Source organism: Citrus sinensis, chromosome 2 (assembly GCF_022201045.2).
Source record: "Citrus sinensis cultivar Valencia sweet orange chromosome 2, DVS_A1.0, whole genome shotgun sequence".
Taxonomy (NCBI): Eukaryota; Viridiplantae; Streptophyta; class Magnoliopsida; order Sapindales; family Rutaceae; genus Citrus; species Citrus sinensis.
In genome coordinates, this window is record NC_068557.1 from 7,160,476 (window position 1) to 7,185,927 (window position 25,452).

The 25,452-nt window shown below is 33.0% G+C and overlaps 3 protein-coding genes and 1 long non-coding RNA gene across 5 annotated transcripts; 1 reads left to right on the forward strand and 3 right to left on the reverse strand.

Moving 5' to 3' along the window:
- Positions 1-103: 103 nt before the first annotated feature.
- On the reverse strand, positions 104-2,769 carry LOC102620184 (uncharacterized). The gene is made up of 4 exons (XR_008052428.1): positions 2,565-2,769; positions 2,385-2,435; positions 817-873; positions 104-595 (listed from the first exon to the last, which is right to left on the reverse strand). It is a non-coding gene; the product is annotated as an uncharacterized LOC102620184 (long non-coding RNA).
- A 444-nt stretch (positions 2,770-3,213) lies between these two features.
- LOC102616067 (PLASMODESMATA CALLOSE-BINDING PROTEIN 5) lies at positions 3,214-5,184 on the forward strand. The gene is made up of 3 exons (XM_006468986.4): positions 3,214-3,857; positions 3,977-4,004; positions 4,781-5,184. Exons 1-3 carry the CDS (start codon positions 3,497-3,499, stop codon positions 4,944-4,946), a joined length of 555 nt encoding a protein of 184 aa, XP_006469049.2. The 5' UTR covers positions 3,214-3,496; the 3' UTR covers positions 4,947-5,184.
- Positions 5,185-6,300: 1,116 nt separating this feature from the next.
- On the reverse strand, positions 6,301-7,816 carry LOC102615766 (E3 ubiquitin-protein ligase ATL41-like). The gene has a single exon (XM_006468985.4). It carries the CDS (start codon positions 7,578-7,580, stop codon positions 6,867-6,869), a length of 714 nt encoding a protein of 237 aa, XP_006469048.2. The 5' UTR covers positions 7,581-7,816; the 3' UTR covers positions 6,301-6,866.
- Positions 7,817-20,468: 12,652 nt separating this feature from the next.
- Positions 20,469-23,277, reverse strand: LOC102617816 (glutamate receptor 3.3-like). Of its 2 annotated transcripts, XM_052435213.1 has the most exons (6): positions 22,960-23,277; positions 22,225-22,353; positions 22,085-22,122; positions 21,664-21,979; positions 21,171-21,562; positions 20,469-21,059 (listed from the first exon to the last, which is right to left on the reverse strand). In XM_052435213.1, exons 1-6 carry the CDS (start codon positions 23,240-23,242, stop codon positions 20,640-20,642), a joined length of 1,578 nt encoding a protein of 525 aa, XP_052291173.1. In that variant the 5' UTR covers positions 23,243-23,277; the 3' UTR covers positions 20,469-20,639. The 2 variants fall into 2 exon arrangements, with proteins under 2 accessions (XP_052291173.1, XP_052291172.1); XM_052435212.1 differs by having other exon boundaries at positions 22,085-22,353.
- Between the last annotated feature and the right edge of the window lie 2,175 nt (positions 23,278-25,452).

Consider the following 25,452-nt stretch of genomic DNA (forward strand, 5'->3'; position numbering starts at 1 on the left):
AAATGTTGTTTTTTAGGCCATTTGCTATATGAGTAAGTTGCTGCAAAAATTAGTAAATAAATATGGAAATCTACTACCATTCAATTTGCAAAATTGATAACAGTTCAATCAACTGAAAATAATCTCCATAAAATCATTTGAAATTGGCATCCATACAACAAAAGTTTAGTTGAAGATTGTTAAATCTCTACACTAAATATAATACTCAAAGTGTAAACTGAAACTCTTGCCCAGGTTAATGTTTTTTTTTCCCCTGACTTGTAAGATTCAAGTATATGTATGAAGAAAATTAGAAACTATAAGCCTACTCCAACAAGATGTAGTTTTTTGGCCAAGCAATTGTGCTTCCAATTGCATCACTAAGAACATGAAACTCAGATGTAGCATGATATAAGGGAGTATCTTCAACCAGTGCAATTGTCACCCAAACTTTCCAACAATCTGGTCCAAGACATATATGATGTACTTTGGCTAGTGGATCTCTTGATGCAATTGTTCCTTCTCCTACAACTTTTTTTGTTCCCATCCAATCTAGCAATCTACAACGGGCATTTTCAATATTTGTGAAAAGTGCTTCCACATGTTTCAGCTTTCTCTAATAACAAATAAAAAATTTGATTAGAGACAAACAAATAATAAGAAGAAATTCAAACTGTTTTTCCCAAGCTCAAAATGCTAATCATTTTTTCCATAAAGAGAATGGTTCTTTATTAGAAACAACTCAAAAATCTATTCATTTTAGTTTTAAACAAAGTTTTGAGGATCGACAATAAATGATGGATAGCATTTATAAAACTCATAAAAATCACCACTTACTTTCGCATGTGAAGTGTCTACAGAACATTTCCTCTTGTGGCTTGTCTCATTGTGATCCTGAAAATATCATAAAGAAAGAACAATTCACGTAAGCAAAATACTTGGTTTAAATATTATATAATTCAAAGCTAATAGTAAAATATTAACTTACTAGTCGAATGTCTTGAGAAATTTTTATCAAGTTACTATGTCAATTTGATCCTAAAAATATATGAAAAAACTATTATTAATCTACTGTTGAGCTTTACATCCTAGATGAATTGTCAAGTGGATCATGGTGTCAAAAAAGGATCTTGTATCTATAATTGCAGTTGTTAAGATATTTTAATGGTTACTCTGTTAGGGGGGCAAACAACAAACCACCACAATAATAAAAGCGACTTGCCTTGATTGCACTAACCCTTTGCTTACAAATTGAACTAAGTGTCAAAGAATGTTATAATGACTCTTTAGAACCCACCCACAATTTTCTGGATCCTACGTGAAGGATATGATAGGCCGTAATTAGTCTCCCTTATTAGATTTGGAAATAGACTGTTGGAAATCGAAAACAAAATTATACAAATGAATAATGACAAAAGATGGAAGAACAGAGTTAGGCCTGTGAAGGTGCCTTACACCTTACTTTTTCCTAACACCTTAGAACGCTCTAGAGAAGGTGGGCTGACCAGAAAGGGAATTCCCAACAGTGTCTCAATCTATAGCTGAATATTAGCTTCCATGTATTCTCTTTTTGTATTGAAGGTGTAGTTTTGGTGCAGATTGTCAAACAGGTTACACAAGTAGCTATGTACTATAAATATAGTGGGATTGATATGCCTATTTTTTCAGAAGACATAGTATGGTATGGAGTTTCAATGTATACACATTTATTGATTCTACTTCTCTCTTCAATTTGATATGTAGCAATAACTACAAACTTCCTAGCTTGATGTACCGAAAGCCAAGACCAGCCAAGACCCCAACATAAACAATCAAATGATCCATTAGTTAGTCGTATTAAAAATAAATGGTGGGCATTAGATTAGTTACGACAACAACATTTATAGGCCTCATTAAAAGATATTTCAGTAATCATATTCATAATTCATTGTGCAAACTTCAGCAAACAAAAAGCTGAAGGTGAAAAAAGCAATAGAAGTGTAGATAAAGAGCTATATATGAAGAAGAACAGTAGAGTGGTTGCTGGTGAAACTATATATATATATATATATATATATATATATATATATATATATATATATATATATATATATATATATATATATATATATATATATATATATCAGANGAATTTGATTCAACAATATTCAATATTATAAGTTTTTTCTTAAGCTCAAATTCACCAAGTACACGGCACACTTTAAAAAGAACTAAGTATAAGAATTAATCAACAATAACAATTGAAGTGTCAGATCAAAAGTTTCAAATCTCAACATAGTCGATTTAATCAAAGATCTCCAAAAAAAAAACATAGTAATTTAACCAAATTACAACAATTAAACAACTAGAACAATCTCGTTGAAATCAAATAAATTGAAATATGAAGATAGAGATTAGGAAATTACCAGAATAGGAAGCTGAAGACAATTTTTGCTTTGGTAAAATCAAAACCCAAGCTGAAATAAATTGAAATCTTAAGAAATTGAGAAAAAATCTTAAAAGATTAAGAAATTAACATATGCAGCTAAGATAATGAGAGAAGATTTACAAGAAATTTCAAATAATAACGAAGTGAATCTTAGTACCATGTGTTTTCTCGAAATTGAGAAATGAATTAAACTGAATCGAAAATGAGACAAAGGATTGTGATGAGTGCTCGTTCTGGATTTCGGTGAGCTTTTGGTGTGGTGAGTTGGTTTTTTGTTTGAGTTAAAAAAATGATAATAATAAGCTTTTGGCGTGGGTTTTGTAATAAGCAAAATATATAAAATGGAGTAACGGAGGGTGTATGGAGTTTGGTGTGAGCCGGCTAGTAATAAATAACTTCTTTTGTCTCAGCTTTGTTTAATTTTTTAAATGTGTTTCTAACTTTAACGCTACAGTCAATCAAAACTTAAGATTTTTTCACAACTTTTTAAAAATAAAACATGTCTATATTACTTGTTACAACATTTCTTCAAAGAGTATTGTATATGTGATGTCGTAAATAATAAGAACTCTTATAGTGGACATGGTGACATGATAACACGGTACCACTGTTGCACTATAGTTTTCTCCGACTATACATAGTAATAAGATGAAGATGCTACAATTGGTCCCGGTCTAGATCAAATGATGCATTAAATGGAGGAATCAAGAGACATGCGTTGTTTTCATACCTGAAAATAATATAAAAACCGACAAGACGACCAATAATGAATCATATATATAAGTTGGAACCAGATAAGTAAGCGATACAAAACGACAAGAAGCAACTAGAACTAGTGGCCTTTCCTCTGCTACCCTTTCACAGTAACTAGTAGCAGCAACAACTCAAAAATCCAGATCTCTTGCTCTTCTCAAAAAACACAACGGTCACTTTTGCATCAATTAAACCAAAAACTCCATTAACTCCATTAAATCCAACGGTCACCATCCACTTCTCAGTTCTTTCTTTAAAATAACAACCTCGAACAGAATCACACTCACTGTCTCTTTCTTTCTCTCTTAAATTGAAAAAAAGGCAAAACGAAAAAACATGTCTTTGCCCAACTTCAGTTTGTTTCTATTTCTGTCGATCATTTTTCATGCGGTTTCGTTAGTTGTTGAGGCCCAGAACGGCAACGGCGGCCGCGGCGGGGGAGTGTCGGTGTCGACGCAGCTGTGGTGCGTGGCGAAGAACAACGCGGACGATGCGGCGCTGCAGGGGGCGCTGGACTGGGCATGTGGGCCCGGGGGAGCTGACTGCAGCCCGATCCAGCAAGGCGGGCCGTGTTATAACCCGAATGATGTTCAAACAATGGCTTCTTATGCTTTCAATGACTATTACTTGAAGAATGGCATGACTGACGACAGCTGCTCCTTTGGTAACAACGCTGCTGTCACTTCTTTAAACCCAAGTGAGTATTTTTTTCATTTATTTAATTGGATCTGAAAATCATATACCCTTTATCGAGTTATGTTTGATTCCTTTTATCAAAATCTATGATAACCTTTTTGCTGCATTACTTCTTCTCAGGTCGTGGCAGCTGCAAATTCCCCTCAAGGTAATGGCTTCGAAAGCACATAAAAGATTGTTTCTTTGCTGCTTTATTTGCTTAATTTGTAGCTATTATTATTTGAGCTCTGTGTGGGGTTGGAGAAACCTAGATCCTAGAAATGGTCTTGAAAAACTTGCATGAGCTTTGTGTCAATTGCAAATTTTTTTTTTTTTTTGAATGTTTTGAATTATTCGTGTCAAAATAGAACAAAAAAATGGCTTAACTTGCCATTGAACTGCCCTGGATTTTGCTTCTTATTGCTGAAGGAAGGAGCTTTGTTAATAGTTTTAGATTATTGTTCATTTTATCTTTCGTTTTATGACCATTTGAAAGCTTTGAAAAAATGCTTATCTGAAACACATTGCTTTACAAAATAGAAGTGTGTTGTTCATGCAATCCCTGCTCTCTAATCAGTCTTGGCTTTTGTAATGAATGGTTGCCCAGCTTGGTTTTAGCCTTGGGAGAGGTCTTATATTAGAAATTAGTGAAACTTGCATTCTGTTATTTGTATTAACAGAGTGTAAAATGGGTCTTTGTTTAGAAACATATGAAAAGTGTATTAACTAAATCTAACCTCGCATTCAATATAACTTAAAACTTCTGTGATTGATAATGACTCGCTGAGTTATGTGGACAATAGGAAATGAAAGAAAATGCACAGAATCTGCAGAATTAATAGTGTATTAAGGTTGCTATGTCATTAAAACCATTTTCTTGCAAATGACATATTTCCTGTGAGGGTTCAAAATTACACTGTGATAAATGTGAAATGAATGGTGCAGCTCATCAGGGAAGAATGGGAGTGGGAGCGATTCAAACTCATCGACAACAACAGTGGGAGTGGGGTCAGATAGTGCAGGTTTGAGTGGCTGCAGTCAAATTGTTCTCACATGGTTTTGGCCCTTGATTACCATTCATTTGTTCATGGTCATCACACATACATTTTGAGTGAATCAATGTTCGGAATCATTTTCCTATGCGTGATGATCATTTCAGTGAAACTGCTGAAGAAAAAAAGGCAAAGGCCTTATTTTTGAGATGTACATTTAGGCATTTAGGATCAGTCGTTATTATTTGATTGGGTTAGTCTAGTGAATGTTTTCTGATAGTGGTATAGTCAACTAGTTACGTTCAATTGTTAATGACAAAATCACAGTAGATTATAATTATTGTCTTTCCACTGAAAGTCGTCGTCAGTTTTGAACATTTTTTTTTTGGTTTGCTATATTTTAACTGTTTTTTTTTTTAATCACTTTGCAAGGGGTCTTAGTCAAATGAATTGTGAATGACCTGATTTGCAAATTTTGACAGTAGTTTTACGTTCAATTGTTAATGACAAAATCACAGTAGATTATAATTATTGTCTTTCCACTGAAAGTCGTCGTCAATTTTGAACAATTTTTTTTTGGTTTGCTGTATTTTAACCGTTTTTTTTAATCACTTTGTAAGGGGTCTTAGTCAAATGAATTGTGAATGACCTGATTGGCAAATTCTGACAGTAGTTTTACGATCTTGATGTTGAATTTTGTTGTATAATTTTAAGAGAAGATAAACGAGAGACTTGTGATTAAGTGATGCATGATGAACTCATTGTAAGGCGTGTTATGCACAGAAATGTTTTCCAAAGACAAATATGTCAACTACGTACAGAGAAATCTGCCGATGTGAGTGGTGCCAAAAGCTAGTTATCTGCTCGGTGCTGTTCAACTATTTGCCGTGCGCCACTTTCAGCAACAGCGCCTACACCTTTTCTTCATCGCTAGTTGTTAAGATTGGAAGATTCCCAGAAATTTCCAAACAAGAAAAGTAGTTCATTGAAAGTTATGAAACAAAGCCTAATTTACAAGCATATTTTTTTAACACAAAACGAAAATGATGTTGGAAAAGTATGAGCACATTGAAAATCTGGGCTGCTAACAACTCAATTGTGTGCATCCACATGAAAAACGAAACGAAATTAGAAAAAAAGAAAAAAGAAAAAAAAATCCATCGAGTCAAATGATTCCAAATGGTTGGCCGACATTGATGTAATTCAAAGTTGCAAAATTTCCAATTACGATGAAGTTTCTTGTTTTACCAAGTGGGTGCTCAAATTCAAATGAAAATCCATATTCAGATCTTTCAAGTCAAAACTTGACCTGATTCGTACTTGTTGCCAATTAGTTTAGCTGTTAAAAGTCGTTTGGGGGCTGGTGCAAGATATTTGAAATTACCCGTGGTTTGCAGACACTTTGTGAATTCACGTTCAAGGGTCAACTGATTAAAAGAAAAATATGGTTATGTTAATCGTGGATACTTTATTAGGTTTGAAAAATGAAATTGGGATCTATCTTTTGATTCATCTTACAGATTGCTGAAGTGAATACAACTCAAACCTACGCTTACGAATAAATGTAAACATTTTCAAGGTGAGTTTGATTCTTTCTCTCTCTGTATATATATTTTAATGGAGATCAGTATCAGTCTGAATCTACGAATGTAAAGGAGTTGAATTATGAGAGAATTAACAAATCGGCCAGGTCAATGGCTGATAAATATATGGCTTTAGGAACCTTAACGTCACATGCATTGCACCTAATACTCGTTATAATATCAGCATCGACCATCTACTTAGGTAACCAAACACCAAATTACGCCCTCTTTTGACAAGTGAACAAATTAAAATATAATTTTGTTCAATATAAAACCTTATTAAAATTTGGAAAAAAAAATATCATACAAAAATGTTTCTAATTAAGAGCCCCATTTTTCTTTTTCTTTTTCTTTTTTTCCCATATCGTTCAGTATCTACACTGCCACATAATGTTTAATGTACTAAAGTAAAAAAGTTTTAAAAAAAATTGTAGTAAATTTACCCCATAAATATAATCACTGTCTCTCTAAATCAGCAATCTCAAATTGAAGCCTCCTTGATGATCTGTCCCAGTCCCCATTAAGTATTCTTCTAAAAGAACTCAATCTTGAACTGGACCCTGCTGTAACTTTAGCCGAATTTGCTTCGACCCCATTATTATTTACACTATTTGAAGAAGTCCCTTCAGCAGAAACCAATAACGGGGGAGCCGTGGGTGCGACACTGACCGGACCCTCACGGGATTCCGGCTGCGGCCGTGGCTCAGCCCCGGTGCGGCAAATGGGACACGTGGAATGCGACCCCAACCACTTGTCAATGCACTCTGCATGGAACGTGTGGTTGCAATTTGGTAAGACTCTAGCCATCTCTTCATTTTCAAGATTGCTCAAACAAACCGCACACTCTATTGCAGCTGCCAAACCATCGTCCTGGCCGCCGTCCGTTTGCTTGTAAATGAATATAGGCAAGGCGGCGATGACAGTCGGATCGAGGCCGGTCTTGGGTGGTGGTGGTGTCTCCGTGGAGTGAGTCACACGGTTGTTGACTAGGTCAAGGCTGCGGATGACTGAACGGCGTCTGGCTTGACGACGAAGCACACACCTTGCGTATATGTGAAGTAATAGGACCACAACTATGACGATTGATAGTGAAAAAATGGCAGTTACCATGATCTTGCTGTTGAGAGAATAAGGGTTCTTGTGATCGTCGTCGCCATCACCGATGCTCATGGTGGATTCAGCGGCGGAGCTGTGACCGGTGGCTGAGATTTGGAGATATGGACACCGGACACAAGGGAGGAGTGTAAATGTTGATATATATGTGTGTGTGTATTTGTATATATAATGTGAGACTGTGAGTTGTTTCTTGTGTCTTTGAAATTAGAGGGAGGCCATATGTGTATTACCTATAAATATTGAAGATTTTGACTGTTGAATGTTGACTTCTAAGCCCCATTTTTCTTTAATTTTATTTTTTCCTTTTTCATAATGAATTTGGTTAAGCCACTAACTATTTTGTTTAAGGGTAATTTTTTAATTTCGTTTAAGAGAAAAATTATTATTTTAGGAGGATCATCATAAAGTTTATGATGAGTTATAAGTCACGTTGTATGTGACTAATTGTCTAAACTTATATATACACGTCTATTTCAATTTTTTTTTTTCAAGTACAGATTGTTTGAGCGAGTCTAAGAATTTTCAATTAATTTTTATTTTCAAAAGGGATTTTCAATCAATTTTTATATAGAAAAATAGAAAGAAAGCCTTAAATACATGATGCTTCAATCTTTTAACTCATTTATCTTTTTATCTTTTTTTTTTTAATTTTTTCCTTTAAGAAGTGTAAATGGACAACGTATGTAGTTAATAACTATAACCATGAATTCCAGTTAGGCTCGGTAAATAGAAAAATAAAAAGTTTAAATTAGTTCCTGTCGAACTAACATAGTTGATGATCCTGGTATTGTGATTGAAAGAATTGAAGCTATTTTTGTATTTCTTAGTCATAATAATATTATGCCAGTTAATTTGATAAATTTTATTTGGACATGATAAATTCTCATAAAAATTAAGTGGACTCAAACTCTTCACTTTAAGAAAAGGAGGTGACGACTAATTTAAAAAGATTTTAGCAAATAAATGTAGTTTTTAGATAATTAATTAATTAGTTGATTACTTTAACTAATTAAGAACAAAATAATCTTATTTCTTAAATTTTCTAAGCGGTCAGAAACTGTCAAAACAAAACAAAAATTGTATATTAAGAAAATTATCACCACGTCTATTTTCCATGAAAAGTTTAATTTTCTGAAATGTCATAACTCAAAAGTTCATTATTCAACTTCCACGTTTGTTTATTTGATTCTACACGAAACAAATTGGCGTATGGAATTTGAAGAATAATGAAAGCTTTAACAAGAATGTGCAATAAATATTGTATCATTTCAGTTAATATTTCACCAACCAAGATGGAGTCAAAGACAAAATTGCTGATTGAATTACTTGTATGCAACAACGTGTTTTTTTTTTTTACTTTTTTTAAACGAATTTTTTTTTTATGTGATTTTTATTTTTCACTTGATTGGCCTACAAATGGCGAAAAAGTACGGGAACTTCGAGTTTTTCTAAGGAGACTTATTTCACATTGACTTGGAAAAAAAGAAAAAAAATGTGTGAAGGCTCTGAGAGTCAAGGCTAGCTGGAGACTTTTTGCGGATGCGATTATGGGGTGTATATTATCGGTAATAATTCTTCGTCCCTGTTGAAGTAATAACACAGCTTAAAAGTCTAAGACTTTGATGAACTAACAATGATATCTTTTGAATTTTCCGTAGAAACCTTCTAAGAGTAATTAACATATCAGCATTTGATGTGTGACAAGTTTTGATTTAATTCATCACACACAAAATAATTGAGTCAATCGAATATTAAGACTAATTCTTCTCCTAGGCAACTTAAACGACTGCGTAAGGTTCTTCTACTAATGAAAGTCTCATGTCTACGATGAACTCATTTAAAAAGAAAAAGAAAATGAATCTCAAAATTATAACTAACTCAATTATTATTTTACATTTTTTTTACTTAACGTATTATTGCATTACAATTATCTTTCCCTAAATTAACTACCAAATTCTTATCATTAAAAACTTATATATTCCTTTTAAACCTGTGACTTATCAATTAATAGTTTTTTGCTCCAAAAACAATAACACTGTTCAAAGCTTTTTTGGTGCTAAAGAAAAAAAAATTAACATTAAGGTTTTCTCTACTTTCTGCATAAGAAAAAAAATAATTATTTTCTCTACCTTCCACGATCATTGGTCACCTCTACTCAAAGGCTCAAGTCATCAAATTTAATTTATGAATTCATATCAAATTAATTTTCAGGTTTTTACTTTTTTATTCTTATTTGTCCATTCTTTAATTTATTATTCTTATTTTTTAAAAAAAATAATTCTATTGATCATAAATTGTTATCTTTCAAAATTTAGCATAATTGTGTGCTTCTTTAGTCTATGTCAATTGAAAAATTAAATAGATTAACTACATTATCTATTGAGTAAGATATATTAACAAATTTAGAATATAAAAATTAGGAAAGTGCATCTTTAAGCACTTTCCGCCTCCATGCTTGTGACACTGCCAATATGAAATAATTTGAAGGTAGTATTAAAGATCAATTTGATTGTAGGCATTTTTTTTTTTTTTTTTGGGTTGGATCAAATCGAAATTAAACAATTATGAATACGAATTTAGAAGAATACAAAAAGGCGTTTTGTATGCTATGCAAGAATTGGAAGTTTCAGATCCGTATTGGCAAAAAAGGCCTGGCTTTTATTAATTTAAATTACAAAACAAAAAAAAAAAAGCAACCTCAAGGTACAAACATCAAACAAAGTCGATGCATGAAATGCAAAATAAATTTGGAACTCTTAATTGTGGTAGAAAATTTCCTGATAAGCAAATCTTATATGTTTTGAGTTTGACGGTGCAACGTGTATACTTAGCAATGGGTTTTATGAGCGTAAAATTTGGGCTTAAATGGAAGAATCCTACATTTTGTGATCAAGCCCATTGTGAGCCGCCCAATGGACACCATCAGCCAATTGGGTTCTGTTCATATTCAAGCCCATAAATTGCATGAATCAACGAGGCAATTCGAGTACTACAACATCGTCTGATTCTGGTGTGCATGTAATTAAAATGTCACGTCCAAGCTGACTGGTTTTGTTTGAAGGCGATTGCTTCTGAAATGGGCAACTTCATGTGAGACTCTGAGAAGTCTCACAGAGCACGGGAAAGTAGAAAACAAAAATGTACAGATTGTCTCTCGACAAGTTTTGTTAGCAGTTAGCCCTTTTGATCGACAATGGAAAAAAGGCGCTGCAACTGCGAGGTTGTACAATGAAACCTAACAGATCCATGAGCCATTATATCATACTCATAGTGTCTCGACATGTAACATGTTGTTAAGTTTTGGTCCTGTTGCTTCTCATTCATTAAAATTTCCAAAACTGCTTTTATATTCTATTGTGGCAATGTAGCTTGTTTTGCCATTGAGAGCAGGGCCGGAACTCCGTGGGTGTCCGTGGTGGCCCGGGCAACCCCTACAGTTTCAAAAAAATTATTTTTACATATTTCAAAATTTTAAAATTATAAATAATTAAAAAAAGAAAACACATGGGCCACCCATGTTTTTTTTTACTTTTATTTCTTCTTTATAATTTAAAGCAAATAAAGAATTTTTTTTTTTACTTTTAACAGCTACTCCCCTGACCTTATGCCTCTTGCTCCTGCCTTTACAAAGTCGCCCATCAACCTGCATCTATTCGTTGCTTTGGATCTTACTCTCTGCATCTGCTTGGAGCCGGTTGATCATTATATTTTCAGTTTATAGGTATGAAGCATCATGATACACAATCAGTTTAATTTAATTATTTGTGAAAATTTGTAAGAAGATTAGAGCTTTTGGGTTTTTTTTTTTTTTTTCTAGAAGATGAGCCTTAGTGTATATTTATTTGTGAGTAAGATATGTTCATTGTTAATTTTCATTGTTGGATTATAAAGATTGTTATTTTAATTCTTACCGATGAAAAAGCAAACGATTGATAAATTTTTCAAGAAAAAAAATTCAGAAAGTACTCAAGCAGATACACAATTACCATCAGTATCTAATCTTGAACCCCTAATTTCTGAAAATCAGCCAACAAAATCTTCAAGAGTTGAAATTAATGAAGTTTATGTTAATTCTTTAGAGCATGATCTAGGACTACGTCGTCAAATATGGAGCTATTATGTTAATTAACAGGATGAAATTCGACGAGCTTATATTCGAGCAAGTCTATACCAACCTGTACATTCAAAAAACCCGCACTCTAGAGATCATGGTTGCAGCTTTCAAAGTTCATGGTATTTTCTATTTCCCACTTGGTTGGACTATTCTATTGCAAATGATGTTGCTTTTTGTTTACCTTACTTTCTTTTTAATAAACCATCTAGGCATAAAGGAGCAAAAGCTTTCACGGTAGATGGTTTTGGAACTTGGGGGAAGTGAAAGGTAAAAATTGTGCTTTTCTAAACCATGTATGCATTAATCCTGACTCTGCTCATAAACGTGCTGAAAAATCATGTGAGGATTTGATGAATCATTCTCAACTTATTCAACATATTTTTCATAAGTATATTACTCAAGATGTTGCCGATAATCGACTACAGCTTAAGTTCTTAATTAGAGCATCTCAGTACCTTGCACTTTAAGGTTATGCTTTTAGAGACCATGATGAAAATGAGTCTTCAAATAATCGTGGGAATTTCTTGAACTATTGGAAGTGTTGGTTGAAGATAATGAAACATTTGCTGACCTTATATCAAGAGCTTCTAGAAATCCAATCATCATCAAAGATTCAAAAAGAAATTTTGCACATTTATTCAATGAAAGTCAGAAAGACAATTGGATAAGAAATTGGGGATGCAAAGCTTTGCATAATTGTTGATGAAGCTCGTGATGAGTCAAAGAAAGAACAAATGGCAATAGTTTTGAGATTTGTTGATAAGGATGGAATTGTTAGAGAACGGTTTTTTGGGCTAGTTCATGTCTCTGAGACTTCAGCACAAATCTTGAAAAAAAGAGATATATTTTGTATTGTCTAATCACACTTTAGACATTCAAAACATCCGAGGCCAAGGATACGATGGTGCAAATAATATGTGAGGTGAATGGAATGGTTTACAAGCGTTGATTTTAAAAGATTGTCCATATGCTTATTATATTCATTGTTTAGCACATCGGTTACAATTAACATTAGTTGCAGCATCTCGAGTGGTAATTCTTGTGCATCAATTTTTTACAAAATTAACTCATGTTATGAACATTGTTGGTGCATCTTGCAAGCTAATGATAAGTTTAAACGTGCTAAAGTTGATAAAATTGCACATATGCTTGCTCTTGATGAACTTAAGATTGGTAAAGGGTTTAATCAAATTGGGACCTTACAACGGACTAGTGAAACTCGATGGGGTTCTCATTTCAAATCAGTTTCTAGTTTGATAAATATGTTTAGTGCAACATGTGAGTTTTTAATTAATATTATGGAGGATGGAGTCACATATCCATCACGGGGAGATGCAGATGCAACTTATGAAGCGATAACTTCATTTGAATTTGTCTTTATTTTACATCTCATGAAAAATATCATGACGATCACTGATTTGCTTTCTCAAGCTTTACAATGTCAATCACAGGACATTTTTAATGTCATGCGCCTTGTTTCATCCACTAACGTACTTTTGCAGAAAATGAGAGATGATGACTAGCAAAATTTGCTAGAGAATGTGATTTCTTTTTGTAAAGCATGCAATATTGACATTTCAAATATGAATACTCGTTATATTGCAAGGCAATGTAGAGCTCGTTATCAAGAAAATAACTTTACTATGGAGCAGCATTATTGGGTAAATATTTTTTATGCAGCAATAGATTCTCAATTGCAAGAATTAAATATTCGATTTAATGATAGCTCAGTAGAGTTGCTTATGCTTAGCTCAGTAGAGTTGCTTATGCTTAGCTTAGTCTTGGATCCTCGAGAAGGATATAAATCTTTTAGAATTGATGATATTTGTCAATTGGTTGATAAGTTTTATCGAGATGACTTCACAGATAATGAAAAAATATATCTCAGAGTGCAACTTGATCATTATAATTATAATGTTGTTCAAGATCCAAAGTTTAAAAATTTATCATCTCTTTCTGATTTATGTCAATGGTTGATACGAACTAGAAGATCATCAATATATCCACTTTTCTACAAAATAATTGTATTGGTGCTTACTCTTCCAGTTTCTACAGCAACTATTGAACGATCTTTTTAAGCTATGCGTATTGTCAAGACTAGACTTCGCAACAAAATGGATGATGATTTCCTCACAGACACATTGATCACATACATTGAGAGAGATATTGCCAATAAGATTAGCATGGAATCAGTCATAAATGATTTTAGGGATATGAAAGAACGTAAAGTTCGCTTTTAATATATGTTAAATTATATAGTACAAGATACAATTATTTTATATTTTCATGTAATTTGAGACTTGAATGATACCTTATTATCATTTTTCTTTCACGGTCCTTTTGTGCATCTTCATTATTTTAAATTTAAACTTCAAATTTTGGATTACAAAATTTTGAACTTATGATATATTTCGACAATCCTTATACCAGGAGTCTGGTTCCGTCCCTGATTGAGAGTCAATCATTTTAGGCTTAACCTACTTCATTTAAAATAGCTCTTATGGAAGGAACTTTATTTCTCAAAATTTAGCAATTTTCATTGCTTGCAAGTGGTAACAACAAAATTAGATGTGTTGTTAGTGATCATTAAGTAGAAATATGGATTTTAAACACATGTTTTACTTAGTCCATTTAACATTTAACATTCAGGGTATGTTTCAACCTTATCTTGCTTTCAACTTATCTCTGAAATCAATATATATATAGTAATCATAATTTTTTTTTTGTGTTGCTAATATCTACATTTAATGACACAAGCTAAGAAAGAGCCACAAAAGGGCCACAAAATGGTCTATCTCAGTGGAATATATCAGAGCAATACTTGGTTTTAAATTGGGTTTCCTGAGTTGAGTTTCCTGAGTTGAGTTTCACTTGATTCCAACAGAGTCATACTTAATCTAAAATTAGTTATGAACTAAACATAAGAATTCACCTTGTAGGGCAAATAGAACTTAGATCGTTTATTGTTAGCGTAGCATAAGATATAAGATATTCAACAAGCAACAATTGATGATACATGAAGGATTTTACCCAGTGCTATAGTAGATGCTGTAGCAACGGTTCTGTAATTGAAAAATAGTTAATGTCATTAAGCGAGTTTATCCATTGGTTTAACCTTTGTGTTTGACGTGATACTTATCTTTACCGATTTTCAATTAATTATTTTATTTTAATTTAAAACAAAATTACACTGTTAAGATTACTGTAGCAAGTCTGATAACATCAATCCCTGTGGAGACGATCTTGAATATTCATCATTATATTAGTTATTATGTACACTTGCTCATTGACATCAATAACATAAGAAAAAATTTGCAACAACACCAGGCTTAAAGATGGTTTTTGGACCTTTTTCTTTTTCTTTTACCTTTATAGGTTTTCCAAATTGATTGTTACCATAATAATCTTCATTTTTGTTAGAGAAGCTACTTTCAAATTGCATTTTTTTTATTTCCCCAGTTGCTTGTCTTTCCTTTTCCTGATCTCATAGCCATGTCAGCTTCAATAGATTCATTATTTTTTTGTAGTTCCATTCTTTCATGGTTCAGAAGTATGGCATACACTTCTTCAACGGTTGCTGGTATTAGCCTCACTAAAATGCTCACAACAAATGAGAATACAAGTCACAAGATCTTCTTATAAAACTGGTTTCCCAACAGCTGCAAGTTTCATGCTTAGAGTTCTCATTTTTATGAAGAACTCAGTTATAGTGCTGGAGCCTTTTTGCGCTGTCTCGAGTTGCATCTTAAGCAAGGTTGTTCTTGCAACTGATTATGAAGTATAAAGTCATTCAAGTGATGTCCACATTTCATATGAACTGGTGCAGTGTGTCACAGCAATGAGGATGTTCTCAGACATTGTGGTCAATAGCCAACTCAAAAGCAATTAATATTGTCTCAACCAAAGCATATATCATTGGCTCTCGATAGCTATTGCATTTTGAAGCCCATCTATTTAAGACCTGAGAATTTGTAAGAGCTCTCTTTATTCCATTTATAAAGCCTTCAAGTCCATTGCCCCTTATTGCAAGTAAGATTTGTGCTTTCCAAATAATGTAGTTGGTGGTATCAAGTTTGATAGTGGTTGAAAATGAGAAGAAGCTTAGTGTCACAAGATGAGTGTTTTGTGCAGCAAACTCGTGCAGCACTTAGACAACTTTGCCGAATGTTGCTAAGTAAGCCTTGAGCTTCTCGAACTAGCTAAGCTTAAAGGTTTTCAAAGAAGTAGAAAGAAGAGAGCAATGGAGCCGAATAAAAGAAATTGTATTACTCACAAGAATGCTTACAAGAGAGCTTATAAGTGTTTGAGTTGCTTGTGCTAAGCTTGTTGTTCAAATGCCTAATGTCATGCCCTATTTATAGGGGAGGCTCGCCATGCTCTATAATTCTAGAGAATTCTACCATTTACATGTGCTGAAAATCTATGGAGAATTCTAGAGTATTTACAAGTTCAAATGTGCTAGAGTTGCCTAGAAATTTTCAGAATTGGGCCAAGCTAGCACTCTTGGCCTTGTCATGGGCTCTTGGTGGGCAAATTGGGCTAGCAACTTGGGCAGTCCGCAACATTAGGGTGTGATGACTCAAATGTGTGTTTGTTGTAGAGTGTATAACTCTTGTTGTTTGTGCTGCAGCATTTGCTGACTGAGTATTTTGTGCTGTGAGTGTTTCATTTACAACTGGTGTAATGGTTTTTGTTTCTTCTATTTGTCTCCTAGATCTCAGGTTCACCCTCAACAAATTCCATTTATTAGAACGCTAAGGGTTCCTCTGATACCAAGAAAGAAATAGGACAATAAGAGACGAAAGAATATTTTAAGAATGCACACCATTTCCATTTCTTTTAACTTGAATATATAATATCGTTTACATTACTTTACAGGCTTGCTATATTATTTTATTTGGCAATCACATGGTCATTGTCTGCACTACACTTTGCCTCCACTACACTTTATCTCCACTTGAGTGTTCTTGGGTGCTAACTAAGTCCCCAAGTCACCTTATCATGCCTGCTGAGCTTGCCTGTCATGCCTGATATGCTTTATTCTAAGAATGTTAAAGAAGTACGCACAATGGATACTCTACATTGTCTTTTTTTAAGATTCTTCAATTTTTCGGATAAAGAATAGTACCGAGGAAAGAGAGTGAGTGGACGAGCACATTAATCTCTGTCATCACTTCTTGAAGAGCATTGATGAGATATGAAGTGATACTATTGACAGCTGAATTGGAATCTTCATAGATGATGTTAACTTTTTCTCCATTGTCAGCTGCCTATTATTGCTGCCACAGTTTCAGTTCAGCAAATTGGTAGCAAGTTGCATTAACCAGAAAAGGCCAATGCAAACAAGCCCAGGATGGAACTTCATTTGCCAAAAAAAGAATCAGGACTTGAGATTTGTTTCCAAGGCTAGTTGCTAATTTAGCTTCTTGCCATGTTCTTAAGCCCAGAATCACTCTTGCATGATAGTTCTTGACAAGAGTCTTAATTGTATTTAGGGTGTTTATTTATTGAAGTGGAAGGGAGGATTGTGGCGTCCTCTCACTTTAATGTTTACACGTTTTTTTAATAGTAAGATTTGTAATGCACTCATTCCCCCTCCCACCCTCTTTCTTTTTTTATTCTTCCCTTTAAATATAACATAATTATATTTATTAAAATAAAATATTAAATATAATAATTATATTTATTAATACAAAGAATGGTACATTTTATTTAAAAATAATAATATAATATTTATTTAAATAATATTATTATATTCATTTAATTTTAATAGTATTGTATTTATTAATATTAATAATAAATAATTTATTCTAAGAAAATATTAATTTTGTACCATATTATTGATAACAATATTTCATTTGTGATACTCTAATCAATAATTTTTAATTTACATAATTAAAAATAAAATTAATAAAAAAATTTGTAATTTACATAATTGAGAATATTAATAATAATTATTAACTTATATGGTTAAAATTAATAATAAAATGAATAGTTTATTTATTTTTTATTAATTTTTTACTTAAAAGTTAAAATTCTTTAAATAAGGATAAAAACTGTAATTTGAAACAATTCATTTAAAAAAAAAAAATCATGCTGGATAGTTGATCCTAGGGATGGCAGAAATCTCCATGGGGACAAAGCCTCTCATGGATTTTCCCCCATTTGGGGAGGATATGAAAACGATCTTATACCCAATTTCTTATTCATGGAAAGAATAAGAATGAGCTTTTGTCCAATTTTTTTTTCAGGAAAGGGACTGGGATAAGCTTAAATCCCCATCCCCTCCCCAATTCCCCATTTTCCCAACTTGGTTGATCCATTGGAAAGAACTTCCATTGATGGTGATTTTCAAACTCAAACTCAAACTCAATTTGATTGAAGGCAAATTGAACAAATTCAATACAAGTAATATAACTTGAGTTTGGCCAATGTTAAGTGACAAAATTCACAAATTGTACGTGGTAACAGCCATTTTGAACTACCTGTAATTCTGCAACTGAAAAAAAAAAAAATTCCACGCCAACCCACTAGAAGATGTTGTACGGCTAGCCAACGCCTCCTCAACACTCAATTGCCATTTCTTCACAAAAACAACAACAAACCATTTTCTCAAATTCTTCAGAAACGACGTCATGGTTCTTGGTCTGACACTTGCATCTACGCTTCATCATCCGTCACTGCAAACCCCATTAGCAAATTATTCAATCACTCGCATTCTCAACCCCCAGCCAATCATTTCAGCATATTTCATTCCAGCCCAAACGATGCCAGATCGCATGGCACTATCCTCCTAGCAACATTATCAATGGGAAATGACGATGGTCTCAGCTATTTGTTGGCGAGCTCCTTCTAACCCTGACGGAGGTCTTGATCAACAAAGAAGGTACTGATGAACAACAAAAAATTTGCACTGTTGACTAAGGTTGGGATGTTGTCAGAGCACCCTCGGCGTGAGGCTGGGTGGCTAGATGTCAACATTGATGGCTCTGATAAGCTAGGGTTGTGTTCTTCAGTGAGTCGTTTATTATGAATTTGGTGGTGGCAGTGTTTAGACGGTGGTGGCTAGGGTTCACCAATTTTTTGGCATAAATGTAGCTGTGACTCACATGATGGGTATGATTAAAATGAAATGATCTTTTAAGAATACACTAACTAATTAAAATGAAGCAATAATCTCACATTTAGTTATTGAAATAGAAATTCATAATCGAGTGATTCCTAGATCAAATGACAGAATTTTATTAAAGAAGATAAACAAAGAAAACAAAAAGAAACCAACATAGATATGCACTGCCAGAGTTAAACGACCACATTTTCTTTGTTATGATAAAATGCTAATTTTACTCTTATGACGTTAGCTTAGTTTTAACAGCATGCAAACAGAAGTGGACAGATGAAAAAACATGTTATTTCATGTGGAATTGTGCCAAAAAAAAATATGTGTATTTTAAAAAAAATAAGTGGTCGGTAGATAATTTTCATGGTGAGAAATATTATCCACTTCTTTGGAGCAGGCTCTAAAAGTAATTTGCTTAGTTTTATAAGTGACTTGAACAAACGTTAGTTGATGATCCTGTCTTTTTGCTCGGAAACTTCCTCTCTTTATAAAATTTTGGATGCCTCACCTGTCTATTTAGGACATGAAGTTAATTAAAACAAAAAAATCTAACTTTGCTTTCAATTTAAATAACACACCAAACTTGGCGGTTTTTTAGCAGTCAACTAAACTATTTTTTCACTTGTCAACTAATGAAATTGTTATCATGTATACAAAATTTGTGGTCTTCTTATCTTCCTGCGCTGGCTGTTCATTTATTATGTTTATAAGGAAAACATTATAAAAACATGGCTTATGATAAACCACTACATGCACTCGGGATCAGAAAAGACTTAACGTAAGAGTGGTTTAAAGTCTACTATTTTAAGTAAATAAATTGCTCTGTTTTTACTTAACGCAACTAAACAAGTTGATAATCAACCACTTCTAAGTAAGGACTAGGGAGAATATACATGTGTGTGTGTGTGTGTGTGTGTGGATATATATAATTAAGGGTATCTTCCACCACAATCGAGCTTACCGTCTGACTTATTTGCCCTTTCATGCAGTACAATCTATTTTCCAAAGTCTATTTTATGATCCAGAAACAGAAAAGGGGGAATTCTTTCATTCATTGACATCGAACTTAGGAAAGTTGCTAAATAAGATCTTCAAAGGAGCAAGAATATAATGCTTATTCAAAGCATCTTATGAACCAATTGCTAACTTGAGTGTAAGAGTGGGTTTAGCAGGTGCCAAACAATGCAAACTAGGATTCTTTATCATATTTGAATTCGTTTCTTTATTGCCTACAAGTTTATTGTTATTTTCTTACTAGTTTAGGAATTTATTTTCCTTTTATTCTATGGTTTAGAATAATTGCTGTTTGTATAAATAGTCCTCTCTTATAGTCTCTGAAGGCAAATTTGAGTTCACTAATATTACTCAATTTTTAAAGTTCACTGTGATCTTTTGAGTTTAGTAAATTCTCACATTCTATGGAATCAATGAGTCTTCACCCCTAGATCCACGGTATCTTTTCGAATCAATGTGAATTTAGACCATTCTTTTATCTCTATATTCTCAAGAATCAATGGAATATTATAACATTAAACTTTTGTTGCATCACAGATGCCTGGAACTTTGGGATCTTGACGACGATGGAGGATCACTGGATCATTTCCAAAAATTGAAGATCTCATTAACTTAAATAGGTTGTAAATTATTTAGGATAATAATTTTCCAATTCGACATAATTGGTTTTATTTATCTTGTGATATTTCTTGGATTTACAAATTGAATCACTAGTTGTCATTTACAAGTAGATTGATGGTTAATAACTATACTTTGGCGTACACATATTTAGTTGACAGCTAATGTTTTATTATTCATAACCTTGTACTTTTTAAGTTTTCATACACAAGCTAGCGCACTTTGGCGTACACAACTATACTCACAATCAGGGCCATAGGCCCCGATTTTCCGTTTCCCAAGCAGATAGCCAATGTTCATGTGTACGGGACTGGCTAGGAGACGACTGTTCATCTGCAAGGGCTTTGTGCAATAGCAAGTTGATATCATCTACATGATTGTTGGGTGGTTTTGGTTGAACGATATGTGGCCAACAACACCAAAGCTTCCGGTGAACGTGGCGGCAAATGAAGAAAAATAAAGCGATTGTTGATGTTGCCACAGTAATGAAAAAGAGACCCTGGAAGCTACGTAGTCCGAGAGTGTCAAGGTCTTCATTATTTTCCTTAGCTGAGCAGTTGTAGGGGGAGAGCATAGATTCCTCCAATTCTCGCAATTTACCCTCTTCGGATAATTGAAGAATTGCTTGGGAAAAGTCAGGAAGATAGGAAGAATCTTTCGGAAAAGCCTGAAACATAAAACATATGACTATTTGAAGCAATCTGCAATCCTGATCTCCTCAACAAATAAAATAATAAAAACTTGATAAAAAAGGAGGATCTTTAGAGAGGTTACTTACAAATCCAAAGCCCCCAACAGAGTACGTTGGTCCTGTAGTGAAATTTTTACAATTTTTTGCTAAAAATAATTTAACATATGGAGCCTCAAGAAAAGCAGCAGCAATTTCTCCACTCGTAAGAGCTTGACGATAACGATTTTCTGAAAATATTCGCTCAATGTTTTTTGGGTCGAAATGTAAGACGGTGACCAGATACTGCAACACAAAGGAGTTTCCATCACACCCCACTTTCTCCCCATTCCGCTTTAATGTCTCAACATCAGGTATCGGAATAAGTCGTCGATGGGCAAGTAAAGATGTTAGACTAGCGGTATAACTGGAGGTTATAATTAATGCCACGAATAGCCACACTATCATTGTCATCCGCGACAAATTGCTATGCAATTTTGCTCCTACGTATAAATACAGAAAAGAAGAAAGTTATCTTCCGCAAACACATGCGCAAACTCATGGATTGATTAAATTGGAGTGAAATGGTCCATACAAATAGTACCATGTTGTGAGAACAAAGTTGTGAAGGATAATGAAATCACTGAGCCAACTTGGTTCAATTTAGTGCCACGGGTGAATTCAGGATGGTGTTTCCTTTCAATTAACCACACAACAAAGCCGTTATACAAAACAATGGCTCCTGTTGCGGCCCACATCCAAGTGCTGAATGGTTTCTTGAACAGCCAAGCTCCCTCTGCAATCCTAGGCTTGACATATACAACCATCTGGACACCTGGCTCCGCATAGGGTTGTGAAAATACAGCAAATTTGCTGCGATTAGCTATTATAGCTGTGTCTCCTACTACTGCGTTAAATTTCTACGAGAAGGCAGGTTACTAAGTCAACCATCATGCTAAAAAAAAAAAAAATCAAAGAGAAAGAATTATCTCATCTGGATACATATGTAGTCAAGAAATCAGTACCTTTTCAGCGAGTTGCTCGACCATAGAATTATAGCTGCCTTCAAATAAATGAAAATCAAACCGCGGAAAGGGATCTAATAATTTCTGAACTGTAGCATTGAATACCTGAATGGAAAACCCAGTAACATTTATTAGCTTACCATCAGGACCAGATGTCACATTCACAAACTCCGGATGTGAATTCCCTCCAGGAACTGCTATTTTTAGACGTTTTTCTGCCGGAGTTTCAGCTTCTGCCAAGACTCTACGAGCAGCACTCCATCGTTCCCCTGGCCAATCTTCTTGTGTCAGTCATCACCATCTTGCATATATTTAATGATTTTAAGGTGTAGAAGTCAACATTTTATAAAGTGCGGAAATGCGGATTGACTTTTAAAGTGCTCTTAACATAAAGGGCCTCGTGAGTTGCAAACGTGTGAGTCCACAATTTATAAAAAAAAATGTTTGTATTAGAGAAAAATTACATTTATTTATAAAATTATGATATCGTAAATTAAAATTTTCTCTTAAAATATTGCAAAAATCTTGATCAATAAAAATTCAATAGTAGACAAATAACTATCATTAAATGTTAATTTAACTTTTAATATTTATTATTAAATGTTATATCATGTGGTATAATAATTTTTTTAAATTTTTATAAAGTTATGAATCCTAGATCAATTAAGTGTGAGTAGTAGTTTTCTGATTCGGAATCTTAAAGTACGGGAAAAGTCGAAAAAACCTTAAAAACCGTGAGGTTTAAAGATTTAAAACTTAAACTGCACAATTTATACGTTTTTTCAAACTTTCTCACACTTTAAAATTTTAGATTGGAACATTTTTGGGGGCGGAGTGTGATCGGATGCTATTTGTGTTACATAAACTAGCTCTACCAGAAGAAGCCGCCCGAGTAGAATCTCCATGAGAGCTCTGGACAGGAAGAATTGGCCGGTGACCGATGTCGCGAGCAAAAAGATGTTCCTTGGCCATATTCGTGGCAACTTTTTCTTCTTTGCCAGCACGAGAGTAGTCATCTACTGAGCCACCTAAACTGAACTCTTTACGTTGGTGCTCATCATAATCATCCGCATTCGAAAATATTCCATTTGATGAAACTATGAGAAGGACGATCAAAAAGAGCGAGAGAAAACTGAAAGCGGACAACATTTTGTCCATCTTCTTAATTTGGAGCGGATTAATTGTCGTATATAATTTTGAAAGGACTTTAGAAATATATATCAATTAGCTGACCCTCCACGGTTTTTGGCTTCAAAAGCACTAGTCTATTAATTGTATATTAAGAAAATTATCACCACTTCTATTTCCATGAAAGTTCCGTTTTCTGAAATGTCATAACTCAAAAGTTTACCATTCAACTTCCGCGTTTGTTTATTTGATTCTACACGAAACAATTTGACGTATGGAATTTGAAGAATGTTCAATAAATTTTGGGTTGTATCATTTCAGTTATATTTCTCCAACCAAGATGGAGACAAATACAGAATTACTGATTGAATTACTTGTATGCAACCACGTGTTTTTTCTTTTTTTTAAACGATTTTTTTAATGTGATTTTATTTTTCATTTGATTGGCCTACAAATAACGAAAAAGTAAGGGAACGTCGAGTTTTTCTAAGAAGACTTATTTCACATTGACTAGGAAAAAAACAAAATAATGTGTGAAGGCTTTGAGAGTGAAGGCTAGCTGGAGACTTTTTGCGGATGCTAATTTGGGGTAGTGGCGAAGCTACCATTATTTTTTTGGGTGGGCTTAATTTTTTTTTAAAATAAAATTTACTTCTCAAAAAATTTATTTTATACAAATAAAATTAAGCACACTACATAAACAAAAATCTAACCATAAAATTATAAAAATATAATATAAATAAGAAAAATATTATCAAATATTAGATTTGTTTTTTTATATATATTAATAAAGTAAAATTATAATTATAATTAATTTTTTTTTTAGCCCGGGTTAGCTTACCTTTAACTTCGCCTCTAGGTATATATTATCGGTAATAATTCTTCGTCCTTGTTGAAGTAATAATACAGCTTAAAAGTCTAAGACTTTAATGAACTAAGAATGATATCATTTGAATTTTCCGTAGAAATCTTCTAATAGTAATTAAAGATAACAGTGATATGTGACAAGTTTTGATTTCATCACATACAACATAAATGAGTCAATTTAATAGTAAGACTGATTCTTCTCCTAGACAATTTAGGTAGCCGCTTAAAGTCCTACTAATGACAGCCCCATATCTTTGATAGACTCATTTAAAAAAAAAAATGAAAATGAATTCCTAAATTATAGCTAACTCAATTATTATTTTATATTTATTTACTTAACGTATTATTACATTACAATTATCTTTCCCTAAATTAACTACCAAAATCTTATCATTAAAACCTTATATATTCCTTTTATGCCTCTGTCTTATCAATTAATAGTTTTTCGCGCCAAAAACAATAACATTGTTCAAAGCTTTTTTGGTGCTAAAGAAAAAAAATTAACACTAGGGTTTCCTCTACTTTCTCCATAAGAAAAAAAAAAGAAATAATTATTTTCTCTACTTTCCACGATCATTGGTCACCTCTACTCAAAGACTCAAGTCATCAAATTTAATTTATGAATTCATGTCAAATTAGTTTTCAGGTTTTAACTTTTTTATTCTTATTTTTTGGTTGTTTAATTTATTATTCTTATTTTTTAAAAAATAAGAATATTGTTCATAAGTTGTCATCTTTCAATTTTTAGCATAATTGTGTGCTTGTTTATTCTATGTCAATTGAAAAATTAAATAGGTTAACTGCATTATCGATTGAGTAAGATATATTAACAAATTCATAAAAATTATGCATTCAAAAAGCTCAAAAAATTAAAAATAAAAAAAATTATCCTGGATAATATACATATATTTTTCATCAAATACTTAAGAAGGTTTAAATTTAAAATAACTCACCAAGACCCTAAATTTGTCTAATATGTAAGTTTAGTATTACTTATTGGTATTGATCTTATTATCTTATATAATCACAAACCCACATGCCAAATTATAGTAATAATTATATTTTTATTTAACTCTTTTTTTAATAATTATCTCTATTTGTTTTTTGGAGATTTTACATGATGACCCAATACTTTTTTTTTTCTTACTTTAGTAGCACAAAAAACAAAAGAAAAGGGGGAAAAAAGAACATTTTAGATAGTGATATTCTCAAGTAAAAGACATGTGAATCGAGCTTTTTTATCATGGTTAACAGTTTTGATGTATTGTGTGATGAATAGGCCAATTTTATGCGTCTCTCTATGGCACGAGACAATGTCTATCATGGTATACTATTACAGAAGATAATATCAATACTTAGGATATATATCATTG